This window comes from Emys orbicularis, chromosome 4 (assembly GCF_028017835.1).
Source record: "Emys orbicularis isolate rEmyOrb1 chromosome 4, rEmyOrb1.hap1, whole genome shotgun sequence".
In the NCBI taxonomy this organism is placed as follows: Eukaryota; Metazoa; Chordata; order Testudines; family Emydidae; genus Emys; species Emys orbicularis.
The window spans coordinates 157,390,259-157,417,106 of NC_088686.1; the positions used below are offsets into that span (position 1 = coordinate 157,390,259).

At 56.1% G+C, this 26,848-nt stretch overlaps 1 protein-coding gene and 1 pseudogene across 1 annotated transcript in view; one reads left to right on the top strand and one right to left on the bottom strand.

Moving 5' to 3' along the window:
• LOC135877976 (RING finger protein 112-like) overlaps positions 1–26,848 on the top strand; it is a 1,138,053-nt pseudogene that overhangs the window by 454,493 nt on the left and 656,712 nt on the right.
• SETD1A (SET domain containing 1A, histone lysine methyltransferase) overlaps positions 602–26,848 on the bottom strand; it is a 33,956-nt gene continuing 7,709 nt past the window's right edge. The window contains exons 4-20 of the mRNA XM_065404496.1: positions 19,134–19,232; positions 18,252–18,522; positions 16,936–17,057; positions 16,232–16,455; positions 14,634–15,693; positions 13,428–14,294; positions 12,584–12,760; positions 11,859–11,946; positions 11,247–11,380; positions 10,908–10,977; positions 9,996–10,256; positions 8,168–9,490; positions 7,462–7,631; positions 6,935–7,045; positions 6,596–6,715; positions 6,123–6,260; positions 602–5,413 (exon numbers count right to left, since the gene is read on the bottom strand). Coding sequence (XP_065260568.1) covers positions 5,240–5,413; positions 6,123–6,260; positions 6,596–6,715; positions 6,935–7,045; positions 7,462–7,631; positions 8,168–9,490; positions 9,996–10,256; positions 10,908–10,977; positions 11,247–11,380; positions 11,859–11,946; positions 12,584–12,760; positions 13,428–14,294; positions 14,634–15,693; positions 16,232–16,455; positions 16,936–17,057; positions 18,252–18,522; positions 19,134–19,232 — 5,409 coding nt within the window. The 3' untranslated portion in view covers positions 602–5,239. The remainder of the gene's footprint in view (positions 5,414–6,122; positions 6,261–6,595; positions 6,716–6,934; positions 7,046–7,461; positions 7,632–8,167; positions 9,491–9,995; positions 10,257–10,907; positions 10,978–11,246; positions 11,381–11,858; positions 11,947–12,583; positions 12,761–13,427; positions 14,295–14,633; positions 15,694–16,231; positions 16,456–16,935; positions 17,058–18,251; positions 18,523–19,133; positions 19,233–26,848) is intronic.

Sequence of the window (26,848 nt, forward strand, 5' to 3'; positions counted from 1 at the left end):
GGTTGGATAGAGGACAGGGGAGTTCAGGGTGGTGGTCAGGGGGCAGGGGTGTGGATAGGGGATGGGGCAGGGAATAGAGGGTTGAATGGGGGCAAGGGTCCCAGGGGGCCAGTCAGGGGCCAGGGAGAAGAGGTGGTTGTATGGGGAAGGGGTCCCGGGGGGGCCCCGCATCAGGAATGAGAGGAGGAGTTTGATGGGGCGGCGGGAGTCCGGGGGTGGTCAGGGGACAGGGAGGTGTGGATGGGGCAGGAGTCCCGGGGGGGGGGGGGGGCAGATAGGCGGTGGGGGCCCCCTCCCCTAACCGGCCCGCAATACAATTTCTGAAACCCGATGCAGCCCTCAGGCCAAAAAGTTTGCTCGCCCCTGCCCTAGAGGGTAAAGGCCCCATGTCCCATTCCCCACCCCTGAGCCAGCCAATCCTGGGTGGAGATTGGAAAAACAGCCAATCACACACAGTCTCTCTCTCTCACACACAGATGTCAGGGGCAAGAGAGATACACACGAAAACCTGAGACCCACAACCAGGCTAAGAACAAATATAAATAACCCCCATTTGGGTGTCTGTATTTTTTTTTTTTTTTTTTTTTTTTTTTTTACAATAAAAGTTTAATGACATTTATAAAAATGTGCTTGTCTGGCACCAAGTATTGAATCCACAACGTATTAACATATGTACAGTAGGAAACCGAGGACAGCAAATTAAAGAGAGAGCGGAGGGAGATCGCTCGTACTTTGGTGAAGAAGGGGTAGGGGAATGTGTCTGTTTTCTTCACTCTCTGAGCCGTTCAGCTCCCCCAGCTAGAGAGATCTTTGACAACACCCACGGAGAGAGGGGGAACTTTTGGGGGGTGTTTTTTGACCTACCCTAGAGCTCTGGGAGTCGGTTCTGAGTGGGGTTTTGTCTGATACCGAGGTAGGGGGTAATCTTTTCTCCCATCTGAGTTTCTGATCTGGTTTCTCTCGGCTCAGACGCTTGGACAGAGATAATTGGAAACTGCTTTGCGTCCATGTCTAGTTCTGGCTACTCTCTGTGCCCCCACCTGGAGCAGGATTCCTTCTTTGGGGTTTCTTTCCAAGAAAGCGACGGTTCAGCTGAGACGGGAGAAGAGAGCTCCCAAAGCCTCCCATACCCAAGAGATCCAAACCCTCAAAGGCAGAAGGGAAGGAAATCTCAGACGACAGGCGTCTGTTTAAGAGACCTACTTAATGCGATTGCTGAACGTAAGGTTGGTGAGTTCCAACGGAAACGGGCGAGGTCTGAGACACGTCGGGATGCAGACAAGACACAGGCCTGGTTGACTCTTAAATCAACGTCCGTCCGATGGGCTGGCATCACTTTCCATTCATGGGGGGTGGCTGGCGAGTTAAGAGGGGAAGAGTTCGTGGCTTTGGAATTAAATCAAGAAGAGGTGTTGACTAAACAAAAAGAAAAAAAATCAGTTGGTGGGGTCAGATGACAGGGTGATTCACGCCTGGCAGAGATCTGAATGGGCAGCTACCAGGACAGATATTCCCCATAGTAGATGGGCTTTGAAATTGATTTTCTCCCTCCTGGATGAGCTGTGGAGCAAAAGGTGAAGCTGTGATTTTTCAAAAGCCGACTCCTCAGTGCCGGGTTGTCTTTCCACGCAGGGCCATTTAGAAACCAGTCACTGAAGCTCAATCTCGTGGTCTGCTTTGGAGAGATGCAGGGATCGCCGAGATCCAACGAGAAACAGGAGCTGTGGCCCACACCCACTGAAGTCAACGGAGTTAGACATCTATAAACCGTCGAGGATCTGGACCTGTGCGTCTCTAAGTGACCACGGGAGCTTTGAAAAGCTTGAGAGACTAGCCTAAAAGCCTTGGCTAATATGCATATTCCAGAGCAAGGGCCTGAAATCTTGCTTTCTGAGCTGACAGGAGGTCCCCATTCTCCCCACACCTGTGCGGAGCCGGAGTGGCAAAAACATTTGCTCTGACACCAAAAGCTAAAAGCGAGCCCAGAGATTAAAAACAATGCTGAGAAAATGAGGCAAGTTACAAACCCATTGCAGACAGAAACGGTTAAAAAAAAACCAAACAAGGGGCTGGTGGGTTTAAAAATCGGTAAACCAGCTTCAAATTGGGGGAGTTCTGAGTTGTTAGGCACATGTTAAATGCCCCGTATCGCAGGCACTACAGAGATTGCTTCCTAGCTTAGAGCCCGCTCGAAAGAGGGGACACATCAGAAACATGAGTTTCATTGGCGCTTGAGTGTAACGTTTTAAAAACAAGCCTTTCCTTCTAGTCTCCTACACGCCCAAGAGGGAAAATTGATGTCCAAGATGATCTCATTGGGAGGAAAAGTTGTGCACTGTATTAAAGTTGAATTAAATAATACACAGAGGAAACTGCCAGTTTCCGTGGGTTAAGAGGTTCGAGTCTATAGCCCATGGCTGGTGTATTTCTATCTAGCGAGTTGCAGGGGGGACGGCAGGTTTAGATGTCTTCACCGTGCACGGGGCGGAGTTTGGACAAGAGACACTCAGTTACGATTCAGCGAGAAATAAATTGGTCACAAATGTCACTCTACAGGAAGGGGCAGATTCTGCTCCAGGAGTAAATCCAGAGTGAATCTGTTGATGCCAGTGTGAATCTGCAATCGATTCCACTGATTCCAACAAAAGTTGGTTACACCTGAGGAAATCTGGAGTGACTTTAATGGAGTCTCTCCAGGTTCAGACTGGTGTAACTGGGATCTGAATTTGGCCATAGCCCTGCAGAACTCAGTGGAGTCACTCTGGATTTACTCCAAGATTCTCCCACTGCCCATCTCAGATGAACCGTTACCCAGTTCAATTTCATTTGCTAAAAACTCTCCGAGGGACAGCCACAGCCACTGACAGCTGTGTTTTCCCAGCACGGTGACATGATGGCAGAGGCAAAGCAGTTTCCAATCAAAGCCAGAAAGGTTTCCAACAGCCAAGGTTCAGCGGTTCAATCTCATGAGATGTTGAGGCCTTCTTCTGACGGTCACCAGGAAAAAGATTTGAGCTCAAGACAAAAAGCTTTTGAAGCAGACTTGAGGAAAGAACAACCTTGATTCTTCAGACACTGCTATTTCTGGGGTGCCCACACGGACACCTGAAAGGGGCCTGACTTTCAGGAAATGGTGACTATCTGCCCCCTGGAAGCCAGATATTTGTGTGGAATCTCGAGCTAGCCACCCCAAAAATCACTAGCCATTTTGGAAAAGCGGATACTTGGCTGGCAAAGGAGAACAGCGCTAAGGGTGACAATTTGGTTGTCGATCTCAGCTCTGGCTTTACACCTCGGAGTCCCGTATAGGAAGGGCAATGTATTGGCATCTAGATCGGCCCTGTGGATGAGAGAAGAGAATTTGCGGATGGATACATGGATAATCTGAGGTGAACGCAAAACTAAACGAGAAGAGAATTTGGGGATGGAAGTGTAGGTGTGGATAATCCAAACCTTGAAAAGGCAGATGCAACAACAAACAAGATTTGGTGATCTACGCTTTAGCACAGAACAGCCCAAAGCTCAGAAACAGGGACAGGAATTTAACTGCCTTCCCAAACAAAATCCCATCAAAACACAGTTGAGGGCAAATCAACATCTCATAGATTGGACCCCAGACAGTCCAGCCACCTTGACAAAATCCACCGGGGAGGAGCGTTCATCTTTTGAAAACAAAGCCACCATCCCAACCAGCGTCAGGTTGAGACTCACAAACACCACCACAAAAGTTGGGGCAAGATTGGCACCATATCCACAAGCCAGATTTCCTGTTTTCCTGTCTTTCAGAACCGACTCCCGTTAAAAAAAGCAACTCAACAAACTATATTTTCTCCAGTGCCCATCCATAAAGGGCTTTCTGTTTTCATCCCAGGGATAATAAAGCAAACTTCGCATCGAAGGAAATTAAATTGGGGCGAGAGGAAAAAAAGATAGCTGTTATTTACAACCATTTTTTTCTTTTTTAGTCGGAAGAGGGGAAAAAATAATAAAAAGAATATTTACATACCAATAACTTTTGTGTGTTTCTACAAGAAACAGCCAGTCCATCTGGAATATATACACAACTTTCTTCTCCTAAAGAAAAATTAACAGGGGGTCTTGATTCTGGTCTCGGCTTACACTGGAGATACGTTCTGCCCGAGCGACACCAGGGTGAGCGAGAGGAGAATCCAGCCCCTTTATTATTATCTATTTGTGTTTTTATTTTAATTTTTAATATGTCGGGGGGGAGGGAGGGGCACACACTGATTGGCAGCAGGATACGGAGATGAAGTGATCTGATTGGTTCTGTTATATTTGAGAGGGGACTGGGTATTGTTTTGTTTTGTCCAGAGGGAAAGATTTCTCCACAGAAATATCAGGGCATTAATGCTAAAGGAGTGCGGGACTTTGCGAGGCACTGTAATCAAAGGGTGGAGGCTGTGTTCATAGTGGAGTGAATCAGGCGTGGCACCTGTTACAAAACTGATGAGAGGGGGAACAGAACAGTAAAAACCCGACCATGCTAAACAGATCCTCCCCCGCCGTAGAGGGCGCTCGGGAACTACCTGGTGCGGGTGGGAAGAGCAGCAGGGACAACAGATGGAGGGACAGGAAGAGTCTGCTTCAGGCTCTAATGCTTTGGACTCCGACTCCTTGGGTGATTAGATACATTACGGGGGCTTTCAGCTGCTTGTGTACTATGGTCACGCCAATGGCAAGACCATGGCATTTCCCATCATGCTCAGCTCCCTTCCCCTGACAACTGGGTGGCGACAGGTGTCCATCAAGCAGGAGGACAGGGGAGAAGGGAGGGGTCCTGCAGGCAAGGACCCGAATTCCTCTTCAGAGGCAGGGAATATAAATGCAAAGCAAAACTCCCAACTGTGATGGAAAGAGGGTAGCTCCGCTCCCAGCATGCACTCTGCTCCGCTGCCCCCAAAGCATCCTGGGGATTTGGGTCAAGCGCCCCTGGTCCTAAGCAGAGCTGCATGCTGGGAGTCATGGGCGGGGAAGGAACGAGTCTTGCCTGGGGAAAGCTGCTTCCAACTCAGCTCATGCCGAAACGTTGTGAACGCTGGCTCTGGAGCCAATCCGCAAGGGGGTGGGGTCACTAAAGGCAACCTGAATCCGGACCTGGCTTCCCCGGGAGGAGGGCGGATCCTGGCAGAGAACCGACTGGCCGCGGGCCCCATTACCAGGCCACGTGGAGCTCTTAAGGCGCCGGAGGATGGGGCAGGGAACACAATAAATACGGCTCTCAGTTCAGGGTGCCGCGGCAGTTCTCTGTGCCGCACAGGCAGGGAATCTTGTTCTCCTCGATGGGGAACTTGTAGTCGTAGGTGATCTCCTCGTTGACGCTGATGGGCTGCTTGGAATAGATGACGATCTTTTTCTGAGCCTCTATGGTGATCACTTTGGCGTAGCAGTTGGGCTGAGGGATACAGGGAGTGGGGTGAGCGACAGCCACGTTATCCACCCCCCTAACCCCCCCCAGTTGGATGGGCCCTCCCGGGGGGCTATGGAGAGCCCGCCAGCAGTGCCCTCGAGCCCTGCTCTCATAAGTACAGGAGATTGGGGATCAGTCCTGGCTCTGCCACTAACTCCCTGCGTGAACACGGAGTCGCTGGGCCGTGGCTTCCCCAGCTGTAAAGCGGGGCCATATAAGTTGGGTGGCCCAGACTGACAGACCACGCTTGGAGACGAGCGAGGGAGTGGAGGGATGGAGGGATGAACAGAGAAGGACAAAGCTTTGACGGAGGGAGGGACGGGTGGAAGCAGACAGAGCCTGGGTGGATGGATGAACAGATCCATGGACAGAGGAGCCCGGCCCAGTGGCTCCGACCCCTACCCAGGGCGCTGTGTACACAGACTCTCATGAAGCCACCTGGTCCGGGCCTGGCTGTAGAGGGAGGGGATGAGGAACAGCCTGTAGCACAGATGCCCTCACCCCAACTCAACAGGCGCAGAGGCCCCTCCCTGAGCCCACAGGCGCCCCCCCGGTGAGAAGTCAGCAGCTCAGTCCCCCTCCCTGAGCCCAGGGGCGCCCCCCCCAGGGCGAGAAGTCAGCAGCTCTGTCCCCATCCCTGAGCCCACGGGCGCCTCCCCACCAGGGCGAGAAGCCAGCAGCCCCACCCCCTCACCGTGCAGCAGTGGTTGATGAAGCGGGCCAGGTTGCCGCACTTGGTGGCGTCGATGATGGTGTCGTGGTCGACGCGGAACAGGTAGCTGCTGCCAATGCCCTCCTGCACGTAGCGCTTCTCCCGCATGTCGGCCACCACCTGCGGGTAGGGGGAGAGCGGTGAAGACACCGAGAGCCTGGGCCACGCACTGCCCCCTGGGAACAGCTGCACCCCAATGGCTCGCCTGGCACTGAATTGCAGCCAATTCTGGGGAGGGGCAGCTGGAGAACAGCCGCACAGTGACCCTGCACACAGATGGCTCACCCGGTGCTGAGATGCAACCACCTGTGGGGTAGGGCAACTGGGGGACTGACCCTTGTCCATTTTTCTCTCTCTCTCTCTCTCTCTCTCTCTCTCTCACACACACACACACACACACACACACACAGCCTGGCACCAATAGGGCAGTGCCACTGCCGCACCCCCGGACTCACCTGCCGGATGTTCTGCCCCACATACTCAATCACCATCTCATCGGCAGCGATCGGCTCCATGGCGAACAGGCCCCACTCGTGGATACGGCTCCGGCCAAACCGCAGCTTCTTCTTACGGAACTGGAGTGAGGAGGGACAGGAGGGTTACAGTACTGGTGTGACCGGGACACACTGGTCTTAGGGGGCAGTCGTGTCCCTGCACCGAGCTCCTGCCCCGCACCCTGCAGCACAGCGCCCCCTAGTGCATTGAGGTCAGTGCCTCCCAGGACATTGTGTGCCCCGCTGTAGCCAGGGAAGCCGGTCCTGCCCCACCGAGGAGCTGCAGCGCTGAGCACGTACCTTGAGCTGATTGAGCTTCAGCAAGTCGCTGTCCAGGATGGCGGAGGAGCCGATGGCGCTGAGCAGGCGCCGCTGCTCCGACCTCCGCTCCGAAAGGATGCGGTTGGTGCCCTGGGAGACGGCGGGAGAGGTGGTTAGAGCATCTGTCCCCCCAAAAGGGATCACATCACCAACCACTGAAATGCCCCCACCCACTCTCCATGTCTGCAAGGGGGACAGGCGGTTGGGGATGATTCAGCCCTGGGTGGGGACAGGCAAGATGGGCCCGGCTGGGGCAGCTCCACCACTGCCAGGTGACAATCCTGCCCCCCGGACAGACTGGCCCAGCTGGGGCATCTCCATCTCCGCCAGGGGAACAGGCTGTTGGGGATGACCTGCCCTGGGTGGGGACAGGCGAGATGGTCCCAACTGGGGCGTCTCCATTTCTGCCAGGGGAACAGGCAGTCAGAGACAATCCTGCCTCAAGTGGGGATAGTGAGATGGGCCCCCCGGGGCGTCTCCATCTCTGCCAGGGACGCTCCTGATACCTGGGTGTCCATCACCTCCAGCTCCTGTGCCGTCACAGGACACACGTCAAGATATTTGTCCTTCTCCTTTTTGCTGATGTGGTAGTAGCCTTCGCTGCGGGCACAGCCAGTCTGGTGCTCCCGCAGGTCCGACGACTTCCGCTTCCGTTTGGGGTTGGCGATGTTGGTGAGTGGGGGCAGGGGTTAAGGAAAAGGACGGCTGGGAGAGACCAACGTGCCCAGACCCCTCATCCCCTCCAGGGGACAGGATCCATGGGCCCTTCAGCCTCTCTAGGGCTGGCAGCCAGGGGGCACACTTGCATCAGGCTGTGCCAACAGGGGCAGACAGGGATGCCCACCGCTCAGGCCACGGGGTACAGATCCCACACTCTCATGTTCTATAGAACACCAGCCATCCAGCTGACTACTAAACCTCTGGGGCCTTGTGGGAGCCAGCACCCCCTAGAGGGTAAAGGTCCTGTGTCCCATTTCTCACTCCCTGAGCCAGCAGGTCCCTCACCTGGGGCCAGATTGGAGCCAATGCTCCCTAGACAGGAAAGGCCCCCTCTCACCTTCCCCACCTCTGAACTAGCCAGCCCCCTCCTGGACGGGATGGGAGCCAGCACCCCCTAGAGGGGAAAGGTCCCATGTCCTGTTGCCAGCCCCCCGGCCCGCCCTGGGGTGGGATGGGAGCCAACACCCCCCAGAGGCTCCACAGTAAGGATATTGGTGTGGTGCACCCAGTGGGTGTCGTTGAGCCAGTCGGTGCTGTTGTCCTCCTGCAGCAGGCGCTCGTAGGTGAGTTTCAGGTAGTGCATGTCCTCCACGTCCAGGCCCGAGTTCCAGATGTCGTAGAGGATGGTCATCTGCTCGAACTCGCTGCGGGTCTCAAAGGAGGGGAGGGGCTGGGGCCAGGGCTTGTGCGAGTGGGAGCGCAGCGTCCGCCGGCGCGTCTCACCGGCATCAGCGTCCTCGCTCTCCTCCTCCTCCTCTTCGCTCTCCGAGGGGCAGGGCTCCGAAGCCGGGGAGTCCGGTGCTTCCTCTGCGTCTCGGTGTCGCTTCCTCCTGGCCCGCTCCTCCCCAGCCAGTGCCAGGAGGGCACCCACCTCTGGCTCAGCCTTGGCCTCGCTGGCCTCCGCCACCACCTCCTCCGGCGCCTCCAGCACCTCCCCAACGTGCCCGCCAAAGAGATCCACCCGCAGCAGCTCAGCTGGGCCCAGGGCCTCCTCCTCGGCCTTGGCTGCTCTCCGGGGAGCTGGCGGCGCCACTTTCACAGCCATGGCGTAGTTGTGCTCCAGGAGGATGCTGTTGTCTCGGGGTGCAGGCAGGGCACGGGGGGGCGACTGCTCCTCCGCCTCATCTGATGTCTCCGTGCCCTCCGAATCCTCGGCCTCCTCTTTGGCGCGGCCAATGGGCATCTTCAGGGCGATGTCTGCCAGCACGGCTAGGTCCACGCCGCCCGCCTCGGGCTGGTTGGCCAGCTCCAGGAGGGACGAGGCGCCCAGCTGCTCCCGTAGCCGCAGCCGCTCGGCCTCCCCGCTGGCTAGGGGGCGTGGGGGCTCTGAGGAGCGGGAACGGGAGCGACGGCGTCCGCTGCCGGCGGACGGTTCCTCAGCCCAGCACTTCACCAGCGAGGCGTGGTCGGCCGGCAGGTTGCTGATGGTTCTTTGGCTGGCTTTGGGGGGCTCCCGCTTACGCCCCCCACTGAAGGGAGGCTTGGGGGCAGGGGGCGGCGTGGCAGGGCGGGGGGTGTCCTGCACTAAGGGCACTTGGGGCATCGGCGAGGCGGGTTCCACAGGCACTACTGCGGGAGGCGCTAGCTCCTTGGCAGGGGGTGGGGGCAGGGGAGGAAGGGGAAGAGGGGACGGGGCTGCTTCGGCCACCTTCTCTGCCCCTGCCTTGGCCACCTCCTCCTCGCTGGGGGCTGAGAAGGAGACTGTTTTCCGGCGCTTCTTGGGGGGTGGCAGGAGGGGGATGGGCGAGGAGGGGCGGGGAGCCAGCTCAGCCTCACGCTCCTCTGGGGGGGCGGCTTTCTGCTCCGCTGCGGGCTCTGTGAGGAGGGAGATCACAGGGGGTTAGAGACCCCACAACCACACACCGAGATGGAACCCAGGGCCCCTCATTGCCTCCTGGCCTGGCCCCTATTGCGCCCCTCTTCAGTGCCTCCCACCACAGGCCTCAGCCAGAAGAGCCTTTGTCAGCTCAACCCCTTCCCGACATGGTCCCCATCCTGCCATCCTTGGGCCCCGACACATGGCACGATATCCCCGATCTCCAACAACGTACTCTCACCCTCCGCTCCTGCTAGACGGGTCATCTCCATCTCTGCCAGGGAGCAGATGGTTGGGGATAACCCTGCCCCGGGTGGGAACGGGCGAGATGGGCCCAGATGGGGCATCTCCATCTCTGCCAGGGAGCAGACGGTTGGGGATGACCCTGCCCCAGGTGGGAACGGGCGGATGGGCCTGGATGGGGTGTCTCCATCTCTGCCAGGGAGCAGACAGTTGGGGACGATCCTGCCCTTCCTGAGGTGATGGACATAATTGGCTACGTACCTAGCGCGGCCTCTTTGACCTTCTCCAGTTCCGTGCCCACCAAGGACTCTGCTTTGCTCTCCTTCCCTGCTGGCTCCACGGGGCAGCTGTCCATGGTGGACTCATCCATGGTGTCCTCAGCTGTCCCCTCCACGCTCTCAGCTTCGTCCGAGGAGGAGGAGGAAGAGGACGAGCTGCTCTCGGAGTCCGAAGCACTGTCGCTGTCCTCGTCCGATTCCTCGTAGAGGGAGTATATAGAGGAGTCCTCGCTCTCTGCTGCTTCTAGTCAAAGCAAAGGGCAGCTCAGTCCCCACTGTATAGCAATCTATTGCTGAGATGCAGCCACCTCTGGGGCAGGGCAGCTGGAAACAGCCGCACAGTGACACTGCACAGGGATGGCTTGCTTGGCACTGTGACGCAGCCAGCTCTGGGGTGGGGCAGCTGAGGAACAGTGATACCACCTGGGAACGGCTCGCCCAGTGCTGAGGGGCAGCTGGGTAACAGCCCCACACAAACATTCAATCTTTCGGGGGGAAGCGATGGAGAGTCCTGCGTTGGGCTGGATGCACAGAGGGGAAGGAGGGAGCCAGAGCACAGTAAGGGGATCTGGCCAGAACACCGGGGTTCATGCTCTGACTCTTGCTGAAGGGGAGCCAGGACTTGTGATAACTATCGAACGTCAGAGGCCTGGTTTCTGCCTCACCTGCCGCTCTTTATGTGCTGGTAATACTGGGCACCAGGGCCAGTCCTGACTGCCAGTGGAGAGCGCCCCCTGCTGAGCCCTGCCCAGCTCCCTGCAGCACAGCGCCCCCTAGTGCCACACTGAGTCAGCCCTGACTGCCAGCGGAGTGTGCCCCTGCTGAGCCCCCACCGTGCTCCCTGCAGCACAGCGCCCCCTAGTGGCAACAATGGGAAACATCCCAGTTCTTTTACCTTCTGATTCCTCTTCCTTGTCGCTGTGTGCTGCATCCTCCTCTTCCTCCTGCTCGTCCTCTTCCTCCTCCTTGAAAGGATGAAATAGGGTACATGGAGAGAGCTCTTGGGGTTCTCGAAAGGCTGAGAGAATCTTTTACCTTTGTGGGCTCTCCCTGATCCCCAGGCAAACAACCCTCAACTTACCTGGGAGATGGAGTCCTCAAATGGGGAGGGGAAACTGAGGCAGGCAGACAGGGAAGGGATTGCATGCACAGAAGATGGGCCCTGACAGGGTGTCTCCACCTCTGCCGGGGAACAGACTGCTGGAAATGGGCTAGAAGTGGTGGCTGCTCTCACCTTCTCCGAGGACGACTCTTCAGACGTCTCTTCCCCTTCGCTGTCCAGGCAGAAGAGCTTCCGGCGCTTGCCCGGCCCCTTGATCCACTCTTCGTCCCGCTTGGATCCCTTTGGTCCTTGAGCAGCCTCCTTGTCTGCGAGGGGCAAGGGCAGGGATTTAAAGGGAACATTTGCAGGGAGATGAACCCAGGAGTCCTGGCTGCCAACCAGCCTGTGCCCCCACTCCCCCCGCCATTTCTCCAATCCACTAGAGCCCACTCCCCTCCCAGAGCTGAGGAGAGATCCCAGTAGTCCTTGACTTCTGCAACCCACCAGACCACTCTCCTCCCAGAGGTGGGGACAGAACCCAGGAGTCCTGGCTCCCAGCCCCCACTACTCTAACCCACCAGCCCCCACTCCTGTCCCAGTGCTAGGGATAGAACCCAACTGTCCTGGCTCAAAGCCCCCTCTGCTCTAACCCACCAGACCCCACTTCTGTCCCAGAGCCGGGGAGAGAACCCAGGAGTCCTGGTTCCCAGCCTCCCTGCTCTCACCCACTAAACTGCCACTCCCCTCCCAGGGCCGGGATTGAACTCCCAGCCCCACTGACACCGCTCGTAAGAGACTGCTCACCATCCTCCTCCTCCTCTGCGGGAGTGGAAGGCCGGGGTCGCGTCTCTTCACTGCTCTCCGAGATCTCAGAAGGCTCTTTCCTTTTCACCTGCAAAGAGCACAGTGGCTGCCAGGGACAGGAGCAGCTTGGGGAGTTGACAGGCTAAGAGCAGCGCCCTCTAGAGGGGAAAGGCCTCATGTCCATTCCCCGCCCCCCTGAGCCAGCCAGTCCCCTGCCCTGGGACTAGATGAGAGCCAGAGTCCCCCAAAGGGGAAAGGCCCCATGTCCATTCTCCGCCCCCCTGAGCCAGCCAGTCCCCTGCCCTGGGACTAGATGAGAGCCAGAGTCCCCCAAAGGGGAAAGGCCCCATGTCCATTCCCCGCCCCCCTGAGTCAGTCAGTCCCACGCCCTGGGACCAGATGAGAGCCAGAGTCCCCCAAAGGGGAAAGGCCCCATGTCCATTCCCCGCCCCCCTGAGCCAGTCAGTCCCACGCCCTGGGACCAGATGAGAGCCAGAGTCCCCCAAAGGGGAAAGGCCCCATGTCCATTCCCCGCCCCCCTGAGCCAGCCAGTCCCACACCCTGGGACCAGCTGAGAGCCAGAGTCCCCCAAAGGGGAAAGGCCCCATGTCCATTCCCCGCCCCGCTGAGCCAGCCAGTCCCACGCCCTGGGACCAGATGAGAGCCAGCGGCCCCCAAAGGGGAAAGGCCTGATGTCCATTCCCAGGCAGTTCAGGTGCATTTACCTTGAAGGACGGGAGCCTGAGTGCCCCACGGAGGCCGGTTCCGAAGCTGAAGCCCTCGAGGCTCACGGTGCCGCCGCTCTTGGCCCAGTCGACCAAGGACAGCAGGGCCGGATCTTTGAGTTTGGTTTTCTCCTTCTCCTCCTCCTTGGCCTGTTGCTTGGCTGCGTTCTGGAAGGGCTGAAGGGAGGACACCCTATTAGTAACTCTGCCGAGAGCCAGCACAACAAGGCCCCATGCCGGGGGGGGGGGGGCTGAGTTCTGCCTTGGGAACGGCACAGGCTGGGGGAGCGCACATTGAACCCAGGAGTCCTGGCTCCCAGACCCCCATGCTCTAACCCACTAGACCCCACTTCCTTCCCAGAACTGGGGAGAGAACCCGGGAGTCCTGACTCCCAACTCTGACTCCCGGCTCTAACCCACCAGACCCCACTGCCCTCCCAAGGGTGGAATAGAATCCAGGCATGTCCTGACTTCCAGCCCCCACTCCGACAAATGGAACCCACCCCCATTTTCGACAGGGCCTGAGTCAGGAACAGTGCCAAGCACTGGCTTGACGCAGTGAGGGGTGGGGACATGCCCACAGCGTCTGGACATGGGGAAGTGGCGGGGAGCTAAAAGGGCTGGAGGGGCCCATGGCTGCAGGGTTGGAGGGGCACACTCCTCCAACACCAGCAGGCTGGCGGTAGGGTGGGGGGGACGGTCACTGCTCGGATTCCCAGAGGGTTGGTGGGGAGGGGCAGATACCGGGGCTGGAGGTTGGGGGTGCCCACTGCTCCAATTCACAAGGGGTTGGAGGCTGGGGAGGCCCCACAGCTCCGATAGCGGGAGGCTTCCACGCTCTCACCTTGGCCTTCTGCTCCTTGCGCTCCCACCACTTGTCGAAGGTGCTGAAGGCCACATTCTCCACCATCTTGCGGTTGAGGTCACGCTGCATGATGCTCTTCATCTCCTGCGTTAGGGTAGCCAGGACACTGTCCACAGTGGAGGCATGTGGGTCGCAGGGCGCCTCCTCCTGGTAGCCCCACGTCGCTGCCCGGTAGTCCAGCAGCCGCTGCGGTTGTGAGGGGGGCGGCGGAGGCGGGGGCTGCTCCGAGCCGGGTGGTGGCTCCTCGGTGCTGGCCGGCTGCTGCAGGAAAAGCTGGTCTCTCGGGAAGTGGCGGCTGTCCTGATCCAGCAGGTAGTGCCCGTAGAGTGGGTGGCTGGCGAATGCTGCCTCCTGATGGTAGGGGAAGGGCTCTTCGTACTGCCCCTTGCCTTGGCGCAGCTGGTGCAGCCGGCTCAGCATCTGGGTCTGCATCTGGAAGGACATGGGCATCCCACCCCACTGGTTGCCCAGCCGGTTCATCAGCTCCAAGGAGTTAACGAAGTCATAGATGTGGGGGGGAGCAGCCGCCCCGGGTCCTGTGCCTGCCGCGCCTGCCTGCGCCCCGTAGTCCGGAAGGCCCGGCGCCTGCAGGTGGTGGGGTGGCGGGGCCTGGGAGTAGTCGGCCTCGCCTGTCAGGTGGGGCAGGGACACTGACATGAGTGGCTGCAGTGGGTAGGCAGAGGGTGGCTCCGGCGGGTGGGCAAAGGCCGAGACACCCAGTGGGAGGTGGCCAAGGCCTGCAGGCAACACCGGGAAGTGTGGATCAGCAGGCGCCGACCCCGTGGGCTCATCCTCCGCCTCCTCCTCCGAGATCTCCATGTCCTCGCCCGATGACTGCTGGGAGGCCTGGGGAAGGAGGCGGGGTTAGGACACGCCCCCGCTGTTCCGGCAACAGGCCCTGTCCTACCCTGACACCCCCCTCCCCCTCCCTCAGCACTCCCATCCTCACCCCACCCTCCGATCCCACCCTTCTCTTCCCCCAGCAATCCCAACCCTTCCCCTCCCTCTCCAAACCCACATCATGCCCACAAGTCCTGGCTCCCAGCCCCCCGCTCTAATCCACTGGATCCCACTCCCCTCCCACAACTGCTGATAGAACCCAGGAATCCTGACTCCCAGCCCCACCCCTGCCCTCTAACACACTAGACCCCACCCCGCTCCCAGACCCCAGGAGCAGCATCTCACCCTGTCCTGCCCGTTGGCCTTGGGCGACTCTACCCCGGCGTCCGGAGCTGGCACCACATCCTCAAAGCTGATGGGCAGGGGTGGGGGCGGGGTGCAGGGCCCATGCGGTTCTGCCCCCTTGGCCCCCGCCTTGCCCCCTTCCTCCTCCTCTTCCTCCGTGTCTGAATTGAGGAAGGAGAACTTGGATCTTTGCTCCTTCAGCAGCATCTCAATGCGCGAGTCCAGGCTGCTGTGCTGGGCAAACGGGACGCTCTCATTGGTGGTCTCCGGCGCCGGGGAGCCCAAACGGGCCGGCGAAGCCTGGGGCGCTGGCGACTGGGCCTGATCTTCGGTGCTGGCAGCTGCGGGGCTGGGCTCTTCCTTGCTTTCCTGAGCCAGAAATTCCGTGGGGGGCAGGGAGTTGGCAGCGAAGGTCTCGGCCGTGGGCAGCAGCCGGTAATCCTGATCACAGGGGTGTGGCTCCGGGGGTAGCGGGAAGGGCTCTGGGGGGGCCGGGTAGGGAGGGTAGATAGTACCGGGGGCTGCGAAGGGCTCCCCTTGCTGGCCGAAGCTGTGGCTGTTCTGGAAGAGGGTCCCGTCCGGCGTGGCTGGAGCCACGGGGTAAGAAGCTGCCGTGGAGGAGGAAGAGGAGGAGGAGGAGGAGGAGGAAGAAGAGGAAGAGGAGGAGGAAGAAGAGGAAGAGGAGGAAGCAGGGGTGGGATCGTCCCGCTGGGGCCGCTCCCGGTGCCGGGAGTGGTAACTGGAGTCCTCTCTTTGGTGGGAGCGGTGGGCGGAGGAAGAGGAGGAGTGGTGGGAGGCAGAGCGTCCCTCCGAGGAGTGGCGGCGCTGGTAGCGCCCGCCTGCCCCCTCGAACGGCTGGTTGTAGGGTGAGTAGTGGGGGTCATTGGGGCGGTAGTGCGAGGAGGAGGCGGTGGTGGCGGCAGCCGTGGCGGAAGAGGAGGAGGAGGAGGAGGAAGAGTAGTGCCGGCGGGAGTACGACTCCGGGTAGCTGTTCTCATGCCTGCGGGACTTGTAGGAGGTCGGCTCCGGGTGATAGCTGGAGTAGCTGGGCGTGCCTTGCCTAGGAGACGGGGGAGGAAAGACACAGGCAGTGAAATCCGGGCACCGCAGGAACAGCTGTTAGACCCACCGCCGCTCGCGCTGAGCTGAGCTGAGCCCACTGCTGGGTCGGGGCAGCTGGGCCACAGCCACACACAACGCCGCACAGGGCTGGCTCATCCAGCACTGACATACTGAGGCCAGCCCTGACTGCCAGGGGAGAGCAGCCCCTACTGAGGCCCCGCCCCACAGCACAGCGCCCCCTAGCGCCGCACTGGCTGCCAGGGGAGAGCGCACCCTTCCCTACAGCACAGCGCCCCCAGCATCGCACTGGGGCCAGCCCTGACTGCCAGGGGAGAGCGGCCCCTACTGAGTCCCTGCCCTGCTCCCTGCAGCACAGCGCCCCCTAGTGCCACACTGGGGCATTGGGGCCAGAACTGACTGCTGGGGAAAGCGCCCACCCCGCTCCCTGCAGCAGCTCCAGCCCAGCTGCCTGGCGTGAGCGCCAATGGCGCAGGGAAGCTGTGCGTTGGGTCCAGCAGAGAGTACAGAGCACATACCTGCTGGAGTAGGCCGAGTCTTGGGAATACGGCGTTCCTCCTCGGGGGGTGTGCGGGGTCCCCTGGGACGACTGGGGGGTAAACTGACCATAGAACGAGGGGGTATCCTGGCGAGCACTGGAGTATGGGGTGTCCTGAGAGCAAGGGGTCCCATTGCCAGGCGTCGAACCCACAGTGCTGCCTGAGTAGGAGGAGTCGGTGGATTGGCGCCGTCGGGACTCTGACTACAGGAGGAAGGAAGAGAAGTTTAAAGATATCTGGTACCTCTGGGGCGGGGCTGCTGGGAATCGCCATGCAGCGACACCGCATGAGGATGGCTCGCCCAGCTCTGAGATGCAGCCACCTCTGAGGCAGGGCAGCTGGGGAACAGCCCCACACAGCACTGCACAGGGATGGCTCGCCAGGCACTCAGATGCAGCCACCTCTGAGGAGGAGCATCTGAGGGACAGCTGCACAGTGCTCACCCGGCGGTGAAATGCAGCCAGCTCTGGGGCAGTGCAGCAGGATAACGGCTGCACACAACGCTGCACAGGGATGGCTTGCCTGGAGCAGAGATGCAGCCACCTCTTGGGCAGCTGGAGAACAGTTTGTAGCTCTGACAAGTCAGGCTACTTATTCCCATTCCTACACATGGACGCCGGTGCCTGAATTTGAGACGTGGAGTAAGAGCCTGGCCCCCAGCCCACCCCGCCAGCCTCCTGTACCGTCTCAGCCTGGGCCACAGGTGCTGGGAATTTCTCGCTCAGAGATTTGCCCCCGGTGGGCACAGTCTGAGGGGTGTAGGAGCCGTTGACGATCAGCTCATAGTACTTCATCCGCTGCTGTCCTGCAGGGGCAGGGAGAGAGCACATTTGAGAGAACAAGGTCAGGCTTGGTAATTCTAGTAGGCGATTCATGATGCAGCCGCTTCTGGGGCAGAGCGCAACAGCGGTACCAAATATAACTAAATGGCGCCCACCCCATTTTTCCAGACTGGTGACAGAACCGCTCAGCTAAGGTGGAAAGACCGAGTGGGATTCTTAGGAGAACAGGAAGCCAGGTGGATACTGAATCCTGGCACACCTGGGGTCATTTACAGAATGGGGATGACACACGGATGAGTGAAAGGCGGGAGCAACCAGCCATCCTTCGTCCCAGCAGCTTCCCCCGGAAGGAAGCTGGGGCTTAAGCTGGGTCACCCTGCTGGCCGTCTTATCTCCGCTGCCCCCCTGATCACTCCCTACGGCACAGTTTACTTTCCTGAAGACTGAGCTGCTTTAGTCTAAAGCCTCTGGGCTCTGTATAGGGGTGTATGGGCACAAACCACCAGCCTGGATCGTACAGGAGGCCAGACTAGATGATCCATTGGTCCCTTCTGGCCTGAAACGATGACACACTACTGGTGCAGGGGTCCGATTTGGGATTTCCCTCTGTTGTCACACAAAGAGGAGCCAGCTATCCCAGGATCCCAGCAGAGAAAACCAGCCCCAATGGGGAGATGCCAGGGGTCGGAGAGGAGAAGCACTCTCTGACCCCAAGGAGGAGGTATTTAAAATACAAGACACCTCCTGACAAGGATGCTTCCCAGGTGACTGGATGGCGACAAGATCTGCTCTAGCTGACAGGAGCTGTGGGCTGGAGGTAGGAACCCCAGGGCCTGGGTTATTCAGGAGGTCAGACCAGATGCAGGCTCTGCATTCTGAACAGCACCTAAGGGTCCCCTGCCCCTCACCCCTTCTGTGAGTGCAGCCACCCCTGCCACGTTGGGGGTCTTTGACCTAAGAGATTTCAGCCATGATTCTTAGAAAGTTGTTGGCATCCTGTTGCCAGTTAAGGGCCCAGATCCCCAGCTGGGGCACTGAGGGAAGAGCACCCCCTACTGAGCCCCCGACACTGCTACACTGTCTTAGTTCCCATTGGCTTTGAAGGAGCGACAGTGATTTGCACCGGCTGGGGAACTGACCCACCAGGGAAAGGAATGAACCACAATGGGGAGCATGGGGCCCAAGGGGAGGGGAGGGTTCCAAGGTGGGGTTGGTACCTTTGATGTCCAGCTGGGCGTGGATGATGTTGCCCATGACCGAGGTGTTATGCAGGTTCTTGACGGTTTCCTTGGCTCCGCGGGTGCTGGTGAAAAGCACCTTGGCCAGGCCCAGGTGCTTGCGGTTCTTGGGGTTGTAGAGAATCTCGATCTCCTCGATCTCCCCGTACTTCTTGCACATCTCAGCCAGGAAGGGCTCCTTGATGTTGTCATTCAGCCGGGCGAAGGTCACCTCCTTCAGCGGGATCTGCCCGATGTAGAACTCATCCAGCTGCCACCGGGCAGAGGGGAGAGATCAGCACCCATACACTGACCCCCATCGGCCTCCAGGCAGGGGGAATGGGACCTGGGGCCTTTCCCCTCTAGAGCGTGCTGGCTCCAATCCAGCCCCAGGGTGGGGGTCTAGCTGGCTTGGGGGACAGGGAATGGGCCCCTTCCCATCTAGGGGGCATCAGCTGTGATCCAGCACCAGGGCAGGGGGACTGACTGGCTGGCTCAAGTGGTGGGGAATGGGACACGGGGCCTTTCCCCTCTAGAGAGCACTGGTTCCCATCCGGCCCGTATTGGGGACTGGCTGGCTCAGAGGGTAGGGAATGGGACACAGGGCCTTTCTCCTCTAGGGGGCACTGGCTCCAACGCAGGCCCATGTGGGGAGTATCCCATCTACCCTTCACTACACAGCAGCCCCCAGTGGCCAAAAGGCTCTGGAAGTTGGCTAGATCCCAGCACACATCCAGATGGGACTGGCCTAGCTGAAGGATTAGCAGCTCATTGGGAGCCGCTGCAGTAACATCCCTGAGGCTGGCTTGGGGAGCGGCAGAGGGAAGCTTGCTGCCATGCTGGGGAGCTGGGACGCTCCAGGGAGAGCTCCGCCCTGCTTACCTTGAACTTAGGAACAGGGAGCGACAGTTCTCTGTGCTTGGACCATATCCTGCGCGGCCGGGGGTCTCGTACATCACCCACAGGAGGATATCCTGAATCCTGGGGGAGAAGGAAGAAAGGTTAGCTGGAGGTTACCTTGCAAAGGACCTCAGTGGGTGGCTGGACCAGAAAGATATGGGTGTTAGGACTCCTGGGTTCTATCCCTGGCTCTGGGAGTGGAGTGGGAGCTAGTGGTTAGAACAGGGGGCTGGCAGTCAGGACTCCTGGGGGGTTCAGTTCCCCTGTTCTCTGGATTGCCTAGGACACAAGACAGCATTCCTGTTTGAACAAGGGCGTGCAATAATTACCCCTAGCTCTTAAGTCACACTCTCTCATAAATCTCAGAACACTTTACAAAGGAAGTCAGGCTCACTAGACCCATTTTACAGAAGGGGGAAACTGAAGCACAGTGGGAGACAGTGACTTGCCCAGGGTCAGCCAACAAGCCAGTGGCAGAGCCAGGAGTAACACTCAGGTCTCCTGAATCCCAGCCCAGTGCTCTATTCACTAGACCATGCTACCATAACATCCAATCTTCATTTTAAAATGCCAGGGATGGGGAATCTACCACAGCCCTTGTTAAATTGTTCCAATAGTGAATTCCCCTCACTTATGCCTTATTTCCAGTCTGACTGTGTCTAGCTTCCACTTCCAGCCACTGGATTGTGTTAGACCTTTGTCTGCTAGATTGCAGGGCCCATTGTCAAATGTCTGTTCCCAATGGAGACACTTACAGCAAGGCTCATGGGAATTAGATTTTTATCTGTAAATGTTGCTTTCGCTGTACGCACACAAAATGACAAAAAATATTTCCTTCAATAATAATCGAAATTTACATCTAGGCAAAGTAAGAAAAACGCTGCTTGAGAGTTTTTTTTGACATGTGATGCTGACAATTTGTGTTTGAACGGTTATAAACCTCGAACTTTTTGAATGTCAACGTCTACTATCATTAATTATTGTTCCCACCCACCCCCCATAACTTTACCTGCAACTGTGAAAATCTAAATGGATAAAAATCGAAAGAGCTGCTTTAAAGTAAACATTGATCTTATCCATCATAATTATACAAAAAGAAAAACGGACTTCTGCTAAGCCTACTTACAGATGGTTACCCCTTCCCTTTCCCCTGTGGTGGATTTCTCTGCATTTGTTTTAACATGGGGGAATGGTTTTATTCTCGTATAGTACTCTTCACACACCGCAGAAGGATGGCTGTGTTCTCGATCAGCATCCTGCACATCTCTAGGGGATAATGTTAGTTTCACAGAGGCAAAATCAGAGCCCTAATCTAGAGAAGTCGAGTTCTCAGCTCCAGCACACAGGGCTCATCCTCTTATTAAGGGCCCTGGGGAAGGCGATAGGTCAGGTTAATCAAGGGTTTTTATCTGAGGTTGCTACTGTGATTGTTATTCCTACTGGCTGTCATGAGCAACTTGAAACCTCGTCAATTTCAGAAGTGGTTTCACAGAGGAACTCTGAATCAGATTGCTAGGTTATGTGGTTTCCCAACTGTGCTACATAGATTCCAGAAGGGATCATTGTGATCATCTAGTCTGATCTCCTTTGTAACACAGGCAACAGAACTTCCCCAAAACAATTCCTAGAGCAGATCTTTTAGAAAAACCATCCAACCTTGATTTTAAAATGGTCAGTGATGGGGAATCCACCACGACCCCTGCTGAATTGTTCCAATGGTTAATTACTCTCACTGTTAAAAATGTACACTTTATAAAGGGGTTTCTCTCCCCTCCCCGCTGTTGTGGGAAAGACTCCAACAAAAACAACAGAAGGGAAAAGGGACTGTCAAGGAAGGGAGTGAAACTGACCAGACATAAAGTGATCAAATGAAGGCTGGGAAGGAATATGATTGCTCTCTCTAAATATATATAATCTATAGAGGAGATACTGTTATTTACATATGGGATCTCAGCAATCAGATACCACATGTATATAATCTATCCCCTACCCCAACATGTTATATTATATAAATACACACAATCTGGGGATAGATATCTATATACAGGTGCTGATTGCTCCGATTATATATTATACAATCTATCCCCATCCCACGATTATATGTATAATCATATACCCTGTACATAATATATATGGGGGGGGGGGGATTTGACTGAGGGTGCTTTTAGATATACAGCAGGGGTGGCCAACCTGTGGCTCCGGAGCCACATGCGGCTCTTCAGAAGTTAATATGCAGCTCCTTGTCTAGGCACCGACTCCGGGGCTGGAGCTACAGGCACCAACTTTCCAGTGTGCTGGGGGGTGCTCACTGCTCCACCCCTGGCTCTGCCACAGGCCCTGCCCCCACTCCACCCCCCCTTCACCTACCATGCCCTCGTTCGTCCCTCGTCCCCCGCCCCAGAGCCTCCTGCACACCACGAAACAGCTGATCAGCAGGGCTGCCGGTGGGTGGGAGGCGCTGGGTGGGGAGCTGATGGCGGGCTGCTGACGTATTACTGTGGCTCTTTGGCAATGTACATTGGTAAATTCTGGCTCCTTCTCAGGCTCAGGTTGGCCACCCCGATATACAGTGTTTCTTTAGGCAGAGATTTTGATGCAATGCACAGTTAGCCTGTGGAATTCACTGCTTTGGGGCCAAGAGCTTAGCAAAATTCAAAGAAGGCCGGGACTTTTATCTGGATAATGAGAAGATCCAGGATTACAGCAGTAGATATTAAACAGACAGGGGTTTTGCATGGGATATAAACCCTCATGCAAGAGGGTGAAATCTCTGATGGGGGGCTAGGAAGAAATCTGCCCAAGGGGGCAGGTTATTCCAGAATTATCCCCTTCCTCTGAAGCAGTTGGTGTTGGCTACTGTTGGAGAAGGGATAGCAACCTAGATGGGACTGTCAGTCTGATCTGGGGTAGCAGGATACCAGGCTCGATGGGCACACAGGTCTGATCTGAGGAGGTGGGATACCAACCTAGATGGGCCCATGGGTTTGATCTGGGGCAGCAGGGATGGGGACAGGTGATCTAGATGGGCTCATGTGTCTGATCCAGGGCAGCAGGGAAGGGGTGGGATACTAAGCTAGACTGGCCCATGGGTTTGATCCGGGGTGGAAGAGAGGAGGTGTGTATCGGACTAGGTGGGCCCATGGGTCTAATCCGGGGCGGCATGGAAAGGGCAGGATCCCAAGCTAAATGGGCCCAGGGAGGTCTGATCTGGGCGGGGCCGGGATGGGGAGCAGGATATCAGGCTAGATGGGCCCATGGGTCCAATCTGTGGTGGCAATTATGTTTCTAATTACGCAAAATCTTAGCTCTTTGGACATTGGCAACTACCTGGGGATAAAGGGTTGCCATAGAAAAAAAATCTCAAGAATAAATTGCACAAGCCCACTGCGTTTCGGCTGTGGGGGACAGGCATATTGGGACAGACAGACTGGATCAGATCCATGGGCCCATCTACCCTGGTTTCCTGCCCCCTCTCTGTCCCCTGGGTCAGACCCATGGGCCCATCTAGATCAGCATCACACCTGCTCCCTGTCTCGCTGGATCAGAGCCATCTAGCCTGGGATCCTGTCTCCCACAAGCTTGAGAGAAAAGGATCTGGGACACTGGCGGTAGGTTCTGCTCAATTCTGCTGCTGCACCGAGATCTGTGCGATGGGTTTTTAAGTCATGCCCACTTGTCATTTATATAAATCTAAATAAAAAATCCTGCAAGGTACAATTACGAGGTAACCTGCCCATAGATCTATATTGCGGTCAGACCTAAAAGCCAGAATCATGGCCCAGGCCCCCACTGTGCTAGGTGCTGTACAAACACAGGACAAAAAGAGGCTCCCTGCCCCAGAGAGCTTATGATCGAAGTACAAGACAAAAGACAACAGGTGAAGACAGAAAGACAGACAGATGGGGAAATACACTGAGCCAGGATGGTGAGCACCACATACCTTTTTGTCAGCATCACAACAAAGGGGAGTTTTGAGGAGGGATTTTAAGGACAATGGGGCAGCTTTGCAGCTGTTTATGGGCAGCTCCTCGCAGACAGCAGGGGTAGCCTGGGAGAAAGCCCAAAAGTGCCTATTTAAAAACATAACAAGTGAGCAGCGGCGGCCATGGGTCGACCAGCAGCAGGAGCAGACGTCTCAAAAGCAAATGAGACAGCATAGATTGGGTGGGGACCGGCCATGGAAGAGAAAACAAGCAGCTTATATTTGATGCGATGGAGAAGGGAGAGCTAGTGTAGGGATGCAAAGTGAGGGGTGACACAGGCAAAGCGATGGGCTTGGAGAACTATCTTTGCAGCAGCATTCTGAATGCATATGAGCAAGGAAACACTGCATTTGTCAAGGCCAGAGACGAGGACACTGCAAGGATCCAGACGAAATGATGAGAGCCTAGGGGTTGTGTTTCGTCCTCACCTGAAGCAAGCAGAAATTGGCATCTGCCTGATATATCCTCTCTAAGAAAATGTGTCACAAATCCACATGGTCTGGTATATACCCCAGCCTGTGACCAGTCCCTTGGGAGTGACCCCTTTTACAGGGCCAAACCCCACAGGTTCACAAAGTTGCACGGCGGCAGGCCCACAGCATCCATGAGTGGGCCTTCGGCACCAGCAATCCCACTCTCTCTTCATGGCTCCCTGCAGCAAATCCAGCCTGTGGGCGGCTGGTATTGGGCCCCTCCGTGTGGATAAAAATCAATTATTATTTTAAAAAAAAAAATCTGATTTATTTGATTTAAATCTGATTTTTTTTTTTTGCTAAAATGCTTTTTGAGGAAAACACCTATCTAAAGATAGTTTTAATTAAGATACATTATAGCTCAAAGATACCTCATCATGGAATAGGGATTAAAAATTCTAATTCTATAGTATGAGACAATATATTCATGTCATGTTTAAGAAAAGTTTTGTAAATGAGTTCCAATAGTTCATGGATTAGGGATCCAATCTTACGGGGTTCCATGGGCTTCTGTAGAGATTATTTAGGTTAATCTTTCTATCTACCCAATAGGACACAGTGCTCAGTCTAGAACAGGGGTCAGCAACCTTTCAGAAGTGATGTGCCGAGTCTTCATTTATTCACTCTAATTTAAGGTTTTGCGTGCCAGTAATACATTTTAACATTTATAGAAGGTCTCTTTCTATAAGTCTATAACATATAACTAAACTATTGTTGTATGTAAAGTAAATAAGGTTTTTAAAATGTTTAAAAAGCTTCATTTAAAATTAAATTAAAATGCAGAGCCCCCCGGACCGGTGGCTAGGACCCGGGCAGTGTGAGTGCCACTGAAAATCAGCTCGCCATAGGTTGCCTACCCCGGTCTAGAAGATACCAGCAGAGATGCTTAGTTTTGCAGTTTTCAAACTGTGGATTTGTCTCTCCAGAGATAACATGCTTGTTAACAGTAAAAATGATTTTAAATAAATAAATAAATATAGAGAGGTGAGAAATAACAGACCTCAACCTTATTGTCCCTCTACAAATGTGTGTACACAGAGTCAATCCCTTACCTCTCTCTAAACGTGCAAGGTTTCAGAAAGTTCAATGAATAGATTGTTGGGGGCGGAATAGATCTGGACAAGGAGAAGAAGTCTGGAGATAAATGTGAGAAGGGAGGGACAGGCAGTAGAAACAAAAGTGAAACTGTTTGAGCAGCATATTCCAGAAGTCTTGAGGTCTTTCTGAGTATAGCCTTCATTGATTTGAGATCTACCATACCATTCTCTCTCTAGAAGGGAAAACCTATAATGGCAGCAGGCCGTGAGAGACACCCAGTTTGGGAATATTTTAATGAAGTTCCTCTACCTGTGGTTAAGACAGGCATGTATGCAAAATGCAAACAGTGCAACAAAGAAATGCAAGGCCTGGTTGCCCGAATGAAACAACATCATAAGAAGTGTTCCTTCTCAGGAGGAAGCTGCGTTGAAGATGATGAAAGGAACATGTCTGAACATGCAGGATCTTCAGCTTGGTAACAACCAACAAGAATGCACTTTTACGTAGAAATCCATGATTAAATCGAGTCTTCCTGACTAGTGATTTAAATCATGATTTAAATCAAATCCACCCTGGGGCCCCTCCAGGGCGCAAGGCTCCCAGTCAGTATTTGCAGCCACAGACAGCCTTTTCAAAACCAAGTAATTTATTAGTCACCTGGCTACAGCATCTGATAGTCCTGAGGTTAGCAAACAGGCAGAAGTTAAGCCCTAGTCCATTCTAGCCAAGCCAGTGCCACGAGCCAGCCCAGCAGTGAGAGATTCTCGCTGTCACTTTGTCCATCCAGGTGACAGCAGCTGGGGCTAGGAACACAGGGCGATGACTGCCTCTCGGAGCCAGGCCTGGTGAGAGGACTGCCTCGTTTGGCTGCCAGTGATGGACTTAGGGTGGCATGAGCCCAGACAGGGCAGAGCACTGACTTCCCTGGTACTCTACAGAGCCCAGGTGGCATGGAAGAGTTTATTTAGGACTTTGGGTAACCCTGATCTAGCCAGAGGACTGCCCCACCGCAATGTGGAAGGCATCGGAGGCTGAGCGGATCAGCTGGAGACTAGGAGGGAAACCGAGGGAGAGCCACTGCCATGCCAAGCCAGAAGGGGGCACCAGTCATGGAAAAATGTTACATTGATCCAGGAGTGGGGCTGCTTAGTGCTAATGCCAGACAAAACGTTTATTGGCTCTATGTTTTCTTGAGCTGCCATGTCTCTGCCTGGAGTCACCTGTTGTCTCTTGTCTTGTACTTAGCTTGGCAGCTCTAAGGGGCGGGGACTGTTGTGTCTGTGCAATGCCTAGCACGATGGGGTCTTGGGCCAGGACTGGGCTCCTAGGCGCTACCATAATACACCTAATAAATCACAGACAGCCCCTAGCACAACGGCCACCTGGTCCATGACTGGGCTCCTAGAGGTTACAGTGACATAAATAACTAGAGTGTCATGCACTTCATAGCTTCTGTCAGCCAAGCACAATGCCCCCCTCAGGGGCTCCTGGCATCTCTACATCCCACCCCCCACCAAGATCTCCAGATAGTCCCCACTCATCCCCCCCATATTTCAGGGACTCCCGGCAACCCCCCACCCCCAGTGCTGTGTGTGTCTCCCCCCCTTATCCCCCCCCCCGATCTTCCAGGGGCTAGGTATGTCCCACATATACAAGAGGCTCTTTGTATCCCATGTCTGTAAATGCCTCTGATGCCAGGGGTTCTGTGTCCCACATTCCCCTCTTCCCCATACCATGGCTGTGTCTCCCCCCTCCCCACCGACAGCAGGGGCTCTGTGCCCGCCCCCCATGCCTCCTGTGCCATATACCGGGGTTGCGTGTGCCCCTCCACGTCCCAAAGGGGCAGGCCCACAGGGAAAACCACCATAGCCTGCAGTTCAGTAAGAGGGTACGAAACAGAGTGCGATGCCGGGGAGAGGAAAGCTGGGGGACACGCTCGCTAAAGAGGGCTGGGAGCATAGAAAGAGGCCCTGGGAAACAGGACCGTATGGACTGGCGAGAATATAGCCCAGTTATTCACGGCCCCCAGGGCCGGCGTGGGTGCCACCTAGCATGAGGGCGCAGCAATCATTGCTAGTGGGGGAGGCTGAAGGGAGTGAGCAGAAGGCTGGGAGCCGGCTGACTGACGAATGAAGACAGAGCCTCTGAGAGGAAGGGCAAGGCTGGGTTTGTGAGTGTTTGGATCGCTGGCTTATACCCCAAA